At 53.6% G+C, this 9,263-nt stretch overlaps 1 protein-coding gene across 1 annotated transcript in view; it reads left to right on the top strand.

Moving 5' to 3' along the window:
* MMP16 (matrix metallopeptidase 16) overlaps positions 1–9,263 on the top strand; it is a 92,491-nt gene that overhangs the window by 32,463 nt on the left and 50,765 nt on the right. Inside the window, exons 4-5 of the mRNA XM_023522101.1 lie at positions 75–236; positions 2,008–2,219. Of these exons, the coding sequence (XP_023377869.1) occupies positions 75–236; positions 2,008–2,219 (374 nt within the window). The remainder of the gene's footprint in view (positions 1–74; positions 237–2,007; positions 2,220–9,263) is intronic.

Here is a 9,263-nt window from a genome sequence, read left to right as displayed (position 1 = left end):
CCCCCCGGGGACAGTTTTGACGGCGCCGCACATGGCTGCGGCTCACAGCGGCGCCTCTCTTCCCCTCCGCACAGGAAACGACCTGTTCCTCGTGGCGGTTCACGAGCTGGGACACGCGCTGGGGCTGGAGCACTCCAACGACCCCACGGCCATCATGGCGCCCTTCTACCAGTACATGGACACCGAGAGCTTCCGGCTGCCCAGCGACGACCTGCAGGGCATCCAGAAGATATACGGTAGGTGCCGCGTGTCCGCCCGCAGAGAGGCCGCTGCGGCCGAGCGCGTGGGGGGCGCCACCCGCCAGTGGGCAGCTGTCCTTACCCGTCAGGTTCGGTTGGCAGAAGTTCCAGATACGTTGATACGCAGATTACGGGAAAGCCTTAAACACTGAAAAGATTTTCTTATTGAGTTTATTTGAAACCTGCAGTTATAGTAAATATCTGATAAACTTTAGTGTTTAAATTCAAGTAAAAAATACGAACTAAAGGACTATAACCAGTGAAACACTGAGAAATAGGAGTTTCATGTAAGATCCTGAGACTCTGGCACAAGTGGACAGACGGCCTCGCGGGTTATGGCAGTTGGCAGGAGATAGTCCCTGGACAGGCCACGTCTGCAGTTGCGTGACAGCGGTAACGAAATTGTCCCCAAAGTACGTAATTATTGACTGAGAGTAAAAGTTAACAAACGCCGAAGTTTACTAACGTGAGTCAAAATAAATTCCCAGTACAATAAAATCACTTTTATCTACGGGATTCAGCCAGTGCCTGCAAATTAAGATAAAAGGGAAGAGACTCCGCTGCACAGTGGCTGTCCCCCAGCTCCCCCAGCAGACCCTTCACCTCTGCAAAGACGTTTGTTTCATGCAGAATCGTTGAGTACTTGACTTTCATAATTTACACAGAGAGGACAGCTTTACTAAGTTCATGGAGTGAAGCTTCCGTTTCCAATACAAAGTGTGTGATCTGCATGTTTTATCCGATGTCCAGAAGTTGTCATTTACATTTCTGAATAGCAGAGTGCAAGTTTGCTGGCTCGTTTTGCATTCATCAGTTTTTAAGGTCAGTGTCTCAGTGCTGAGCATCCTCAGTGCATAAGGTCCACTTGTGGGCCGCTCTTTCTTTTAGGGATGCAGAGAAAATCGATGTCTGGGGCTCAGAGCGGAGTGGCCGGTGCCGTGTGCCCGCCACATGCCCAAGCGCCTGCTGGTGGAGACCACACCTGCGTGGTGGCTCCTCCCATGGCCCCATCAACCAAGGCTCTAGATAGACGGTCTGAAAAAGAACACGCTTTCCGTGCCTCAGCATCAAGCGTGTTCTTTGGAAAAGTTTCTTTTGGAAAACGTAGCCCCTGAGGCGCGCACGCTGTCGGTGCCTGCTGCGTGTGAGCTGTGCTGCTCGTCGAACGCTGTTTAGAAGTAGTTTTTACATTAATGTTTTACTGGTGGTGTTTTAATCAATGGGTGTTTTAGATTCAGGATTCACACCAAACACTTTCCTAGCAGTTTGTCAAAACATTTCATTAGGAGAACATTGTGAAAGTCAAAGCTAGGAAAAGTTTACAAAATAGAATTGGAGACAGGCGGCAGAGTCAACTTTGATTCCTGAATGTGCACCTTTTAGGAGTTAGTGCTTAGAGTCGTCGTCTGCAGGGCGTAGGCTCCACCCTGGTGGCATGTGCGGGCTCCACGTTCGTTTCCATTCACTTATTGTTTATATGCCACCTACTTCCAAAAGAGGTTTGAAAGCAGCTTTCCCAGCGAGGTCTGTGGTGAAGCTATAAAAATGTCATGAACAATTAACCCGAGAGCCCAGGCCTTGACCCAGATCCAGCACGGTGAGCGCCGTTTCTGCTAGACGTGGCCGCGGCTCGCTGGGCGACACAGCTTGTCATTCGGGAGATAGGCGACTTTAGAGACCTCTAGCCCCGGTGGCCCGTGACCCACGGACGACCACTGTGTCCTGCCCCAGCTTGGGGTGGCCAACGCTGTCCTCCTGTTTTCTGAAGGGCCACCCGACAAGACGCCTCCGCCAACGCGAGCCCTGCCCACGGTGCCCCCGCAGCGCTCCGTGCCGCCGGCTGACCCACGCAAGAACGACAGGCCCCGGCCGCCGCGGCCGCCCACGGGCAGACCCGCCGCCCCCGGGGCCAAGCCCAGCATCTGCGACGGAGACTTCAACACTCTGGCGGTTCTGCGCAGGGAGATGTTCGTTTTCAAGGTAGGGGCCCGCACGTCCTGCTCCGGCCGCGGCTGAGGGCCTGGGGTCATGGTGAGGACCGGTTCCCACTGGTCCGACGTGCCGGTGCCGGAAGGTCCTGTGTGGGGCACGTGCTTACGTCGGCAGAGGCCCAGGCGCCAGGACGGGCGGGGGAGAGCATGCTGCAGCTGGGGACAGCTGGGGACAGGCGAAGAGCATCGTCCAGATCGTGCACGGGTGCCAGCGGGACGAGTCGCTTGCAACTCTCCTGCGTGCGTGTCGCCGGCTGGGGCCCTGCGACACCGTGTGGCGCCGACCGCTTCGTGTGGGGTCTGTGGGTAGCCGCTGGAGCTCGAGTAGCTCTGTGGCACGGCGCTGTGGCTCACACACATGTTGTTCTCTCTAGTTGGGCATCCGCACCTAACTAATCCATCGTCTCTTCTAGAATGGTTATAAGCTAAAACGGATTTCACAGTTTGTAACCTTAACGTCGCTGGCTTCCATAACAGGACACTAACCAGCAGTGGGTCAAAGCCGGTTCGTCATCTCGAGAAGTGCAGAGAGTGTAGTACTGAAAGGCAGTTTCTCCCTCACGATTTGTAAACCAATCTTAACCGTGGTGGCATTAGACTATTAAAAGTCACATTTTCACCAGTACCATCTATTTAAAGATAAAATTACATGCTCTCTCTTTTGGCGGACACCGATCAATAAATGATGAAATATTGTCCTACTTATACAGAACTTTCTGCCGACCAGAGGCTATACTTTAAAAATATAGATTTCGTGTAATTTCTAGTAGGCAAAGTGCTCTACGTCCCTTATTGGATAATAAGGTCTGGATTTGATATAATATGCACAAGAGCATCATGCTCTCCAGGAAAAATCCATCCTTCTGCTAAATCCCTTGAATGGATTTTTGAATTCTCTACATGCCCTACAACGCCGATTAGATACGTCCCGTTCAATTTAAGCAGATTAATCAACATGCAAGGAGTGAAATTAAACAGTTTATGAGGTTTTTAGTCATTCTACGAGTCACCAAATGACAAGTGGAGGGTTTTATTTTCGGTGTTTTGGTTGAATTTTAAGTCCCAGCTTTATCCCTTGAAATCCTGGTGATGTCACCGAGGTGGCCCCCGTGTCTGAGAACGCGGTGGGCGTTGACTCCGGGCGATTCTTGTCGTCCTTCTGTCTGTCCGACAAGCGTCCCAGAGGACACGCACATCTTCACCCCTCGGGGCCGTTTTGCCGGCCTTTCTGCTCTGCACTGACTGGCAGACGGGCCCTGGGGTTGGGACGGGGACACGGCACGCGGATGGCCTCTCCTGAGGGCGCGGCAGCCACGGTTGTCAGCGTCGGGCACTTTAATCTCCCGTAACCGCTCACGTTTAAGCAGAGCTCGCTGCAGAGTGCGAGGTGTCAGGTGGTCCCACTCGTCCTTCCCCACTTACGTAGGTGAGTGTGTCACCTGACCTCACGGTTTCACGCGAGCAGTCGGGATGTGCGGAGCAGGCCGCGAGGCCCCAAGGTGGTGTGGACCCTGTCCTTATGGCACGCGGACCGGGGAGTGAAGGCAGCCGGGGCCAAAGCCCCTGACGACCAGGCGCGCTCGGCACCGCTGACTCAGAGGGGGCCACTGAGGGCCAGTCGCGGGCCGAGGAGGGTGACAAGAACAAGGCCCGCGGAGGGATCGGCCAGTGCCAGCAAGAGGAGGTGCCCGTGTCCACTGCGGGGTGAGGTGCCACCTGGCTCAGAGACTCGAGAGGCTGGGTCAAGGCCATGGGAGCGTGGTCGAGTGACACCCACCGTTAACCGCCCTGAGAACCGGGAGGGGCGCTTGCACCTGCCAGTGTGCTGGGCGCTTCGCCCCATGACCTCTGGGCCTTGCGGAGATCCTGCAGGACGGACAGTCGTCCCTGTGTCACACACGAGAAAACTGGGAATCGGAGAAGCTCAGTGGTGGGTCTGAGGGCGAGGTTCGTCGTAGCCATCAGTGGTTGAGCACAGACAGGTCTGCTGGACCCCATGTCTGTGTTCCTCATGGAAATGCCGCCGCTGGGGACAGGTAGGGGCATTCCCACAGACAGCCGAGCCTGAGACACTATTTTAGATATTCGAGAGGTGACGCCGCTGTGAGATGCTGCTTCCGGCACTGGTTAGGGCAGCGGACAGGCAGACCGGCCTCCTAGGTGCCCGTGTTGTGGTCTCCATGGGGACGGCGGCTGAAGTGTCACACGCAGGGACCGCACATCCACAGGGGACAGGACTGGGCACAGGGCAGGGGACGGCCTCTGCGTGACTGAGGCCCCTGTTCTGTTTTTCTCTGTCCTCAACTGCTGGTCGCCCACCTGTCCGCTCCCCCTCCCAGTGCAGACGCCTGCCCTCTGACCCGCGTCCCCACCCGCTCGCCCTCTGCTTCCAGTGTGCCCGTCCTGGCCGTCGCTTCACAGACGCGTTAGGCTCACCCACTGCGACGTCACTCTCGCTAACGAGACTTGACTTCCTGATCTTCTTCATCGGGACTTGGCGCACGGGCCGGCGATGTCGCAGGCCCCTCGGCCCCGCCCAGCTCTGCGGTCTCCGTGCGCTGCCCCCGCCTGGGCTTCTGGGCTCCTCACAGCCCCCCTCCCCTTGTCTCCTGCCGTTCAGCCCAAGGGTTGGTCTGTTTATTCTCTGCACCGAGCTGGCGTGGTCCCAATTTCCATCCTCTTGCGATGTCCCTGGACCGGAGCGTGAACTCCTCGGAGCAGGGCTGGTTCGCGTGGGCCCTGGGCGCGCCCGCCGGTGACCCGGGGCTCCACGTAACGGTATCCAGTTAAACCGCGGGCAGCCTCAGCCTCTGCCACGGCGGCCGGCCGCTGCGACACTGTGGCCGTGTTCGAGCTGCCAGTGTGCTTTCGTTGCCCGGAGAGTCCCGTGAGTGTGATTTACTTACAGTCTGCGTGTGTGGTTTTCAAGTGAAGACGACGACCTCGATCTGAGCGACAGCACATGTCGTCGGGCAGCGTCGTCCCAGCACGGAGGGACCTGGCTGCGCCGCAGGCCTCTCACCATGGCGCCTTGGGCAGCGAGCTTCCTCCCGGGGTCTCATTTCCCCTCGGCTTTCCCGGGGCTCATTCATGTGGACCTTTTGGCAGAGATGCGGTGAGCTCACCCGGATCCGCGGTTCTCTGCGGGAACAGAAACGATGATGTGTTATGACATGTCGTAGCACGTCACCTGTGTCACATGTACACGATACTCCTTGCTTGCTCGTGAGGAGCTCCAGCCTTCGACGCAGCTTCGTCCGCTTTGGGAGATGCCAGCCACCTGCAGCAAGGCACGAAAATCAACACCGAGTGCCCAGGAGCCGAGGAGCACAGCACGTGACACCAGAAGCCTTGTCCTTCCTGCGGAGGAGGCGGAGTTCAGGGCAGTCCCTGAAGAGTGTGCACTGTGTGTGTCACAGGCAACTGCTGCTGTGGCTGAGCTGCCGAGAGTGACATCTGGTTGTTCCAGTGAAGGCTCGCAGAGCCCCTGAGGACGACAAGATAAAACCACCGAACGTTCAGTGATTCTGCAGGGTGAAGAAAAGCAGAGCAGAGCGGGCCGGGCTCATGCGGAATGTTCCAGAGCTTCACTGCATATACGCAGTGCTTTGCTGCACGTAAACGGCTGCGGCCGTGACTGTGCTTCCCGAAGGCGAGGACAGGACCATGAAAACTGCGCCCCACATCCGCAGTTCTCGTAGTGCAAGGGGACGGAACGGCTCCCGCCGGCCCCCGGCCCGCCTCTGCCATCGTCGGGCCGCCGCGTGCGCCCCGCTCACCACGCGTCGCAAGTGCAGGCCGTGACCCCGTTTCCCCTGCAGGAAGGTGATTTTGTGTCATAAGATGAGAGATTTTGTGAGACACAGAGAGAGAGAGAGGGATTGGTGGGTTCAAGGAGAGGGAGAGCGAGGGACAGAGCGAGACCGATTCGGGGGGACAGGGAAGAACGCGATGCTCTCTGGAAGGGGTGGTTCGGGGCGAGGGCGGCTGCCCTCAGCTGCACCCCGTGACCGCTTTGTGGGTGGCGTCTTCGCCCGTGACCGAGAGTGAGCTGCTCGCCTCTTGGGCGGTGCGCCCCTCTGGGTGTCGCCGCCGGTGTCTCTCAGGCTACGCCGAGTGTCTCCCTGCGCACGAGACCTGCTCCTTTTATTCATTTCATTTTATTTTAAAAGTTTCCTTCCCCCGCATAGTCCTCTGCTTCAACTCCACCGCCTACCGAAGTAACAGAAACAGCCGTGGGGTCCAGGTTCCCACACGCCGAGCGGTCTGGGTAGGGGAGCCCCGATGTGAAATCACCGGGGGCGATGTCTTGGTCACTTGGAAAGGTCCGATGCAGACCCCAGACCCGCAGGCTCGGGAGTGGACGGGGGCCTGTCCACGTCCCCCTGGGCCTCTCCGCCCAGGGGCCCGTCCTGAGCACTTAGGCCCGAGGGGCTGAGCTCCCCACGCAGGTGCGCTCGCCCCTCTCTCCCGGGTCACTCCCCTTTCATCCAGCACGTCGCTTCTGAGGGGCGGCCACAGCCATGGTCCCTACCTGCAGAATAGTCAGAATCTAGCCACGTGTCACCCCTCCCACGGCTGCAGTCCTGCCAGTGGCACCGGCCACCCGCCTTCCCGTCCAGAGTCCTCCTCCCTGGCCTTCCTGCGAGCACCCTGCCCCAGCCCTCCAGCCTCCTGTTCGCCCTGTGTGTGGGGCGGGCCGTGAAACGCACATCACGTCTGCTTTGCCAAGGAGGATTTGCTCCCAGCTCCCAAACAACGGTGCCACTCGGTCCCGGCGTGGTCGTGTGTCCTCGTGTGCATGGGTGCATGGCGAGGCTTCCGCACTCACGTCAGATCCTGCTGGTCTAGGCCCCAGACAAGGGGCGACCACCCCTCTGGTCCCTGCCGAGCCCCGCAGTGCCCTGCACACAGCAGGCAATAAGCAGCTGGCTGCCTCTGAGCTCAGTTCCCTCATCTGTGAGGTGGCTAAGAAGTCCGATCAGGATGGAGTGAGCTCAGGAAGTGGGGGCAAGACAGGCTGGCATCTGAATTACTCACCGCAGCCCTTAACTGGGATCTGCTTGCTGTTTGAAATTATTTGTAGAAATAACTTTTAGCTGCATGAAGGTCACAGAAAAGGGCTCCGGTTCTTATCGTGTAAGGCAAAGGAATGGAATGGTTTGTTGTTATCGTGATATCATTTTACTCAATGAAATGATTAAAAACATTCTGTTGGCAGAGAATCCAAGAAAATGCACTCGGAGAAAGTGCGCAGCATAGGGCACCTAAAATCGCCCTGGGTCACACTTGATTCTGTCCGCCGGGAGCACCGCCTGGCGCCACTGGGTGCGTCGCCGTTGGCGAGGCCCGCCTCGGAGCAGGGGTCGGTTACACATCCCTCGCCCAGCGGGACAGAATCGTAGTCTTCCAAATACCTTAGGTAAACATTCAAGGAAGCAGCCGGAATCTTGCACAATACTGCATTTTCGTGGCAGTTTGTTAATTTTCAATATATTTGTATTCGATGATGGTTTAAGATTTACTCCGTGAAACCTTCGGATTCTTTCGTTGACACGTCCTGGCGTGTGTGAGCGTCCCATAGATGGGTCCCGGCCCCCGCTCTCGTCACCGGAACCTGGGGTGACTTTAAACATGTTAAGTATTGTTTCTATACTAGGTTTGGATTCAGTAAAGCTATTTTTATTAATAATATAAAACAAAACATTTAACATATGCTTACGGTGTGTATTTTGGAGACTAAAAATGTTCTATGTACGTTTTATTTGATATAAACTAATAATGTGAATAGGGAAATTCTATGTAGTCAGGCAAAACGCTTTCTGAATGTATATTAATTGCAAATTAACTTGAAAAACCCTTTACTCCATAGCAATGTTAATCTTCCTGTTCTAGAATTATTAATGACCTAAATCTTTTTAGTGTCAAAATATACTTTTCCTTATTCCACGTCTGTCGTACAGTATATCGTCACGTTGGGACTTTTACATAGATAGTGCTCGTAGATGCAATTCATGCTTCGGAGCACTTTACCTTAATGCAGGATTGAGAAGCAGAGTTTAGTTCAAGATTTATATTGCACATAAAAAGCTATTTATTTTGGAAGTTTTGAAAACAGCACATTTCTAACTTTTTCTTTCATGTCTGGCATTGGCAATGGTGCCGCTTTAACCTCTTCTGTGTCTGCAAAGCACGGATGGGATTTACCGTTCCCTTTACTAAACTTCCACTTGAGCGTTGTGATCATCACTGCGAAGTTCTTAAACGTTCAGCCAGCTCTTCCAGATTTCTTAGAAGCACCAATTGATTGTATCTGTTGCAACAAATACACGTATATACATTTAAAACAAAGTAGAGGTCACTCACTATTATTTGCAAATTACGTGATAATCTACCTGAAAAATTCCATGATAATGAACAGAAAAAATTAAAACTATTAACATTATTAAGATATATGTCATGAGCCATAGTAAAAATATTGAAATAGAGCTTTTCTAATAAGCACTAGTACTATATCATTAAAAAATAGTTTTCTTGACATAAAAAAGTAACTTGTAGGATTAAACTTAACTAGCAATAGCCGGTCCACAGGCTGCGTTCAATAAAGGACTTATTAAATGGGCACTGTTTTTACTCCTGACTCTGTCTTCTGTGCATTTGACTTCCATTTGGGTGGTTCTTGAGGATCTTGTTTATTCTTCTATGTGTGCTTCTATGCTGCTTTAAAGTTTCAGAGCATTATATGTTTTGCGCTTACATGATTCTTTTAAAGAAACTATAGATAGAATCAATAGCAAATGAGTAAGACTGAAAGAATGTTTAGGGTTTAAACTACAGCCTTATTATGTCTCATAACAAAAAGGAAATATGCAGTTTCCAAAATAATAACCCATGTGTGGTTATTCATCTGGAAAATAATGAAGTAAATCTAAAATGAACATTTTAGCTTTCATTGCAGCTTTCTTGCCAGTGGGGAAAAATTTTGCAAACAACCAAATTATCCAGTAATACGGTAGCGGTGTAGGAAATAGTA

This window comes from Pteropus vampyrus, unplaced genomic scaffold (assembly GCF_000151845.1).
Source record: "Pteropus vampyrus isolate Shadow unplaced genomic scaffold, Pvam_2.0 Scaffold330, whole genome shotgun sequence".
NCBI classification, from domain to species: Eukaryota; Metazoa; Chordata; class Mammalia; order Chiroptera; family Pteropodidae; genus Pteropus; species Pteropus vampyrus.
This window is presented reverse-complemented; position numbering and strand designations above follow the sequence as displayed.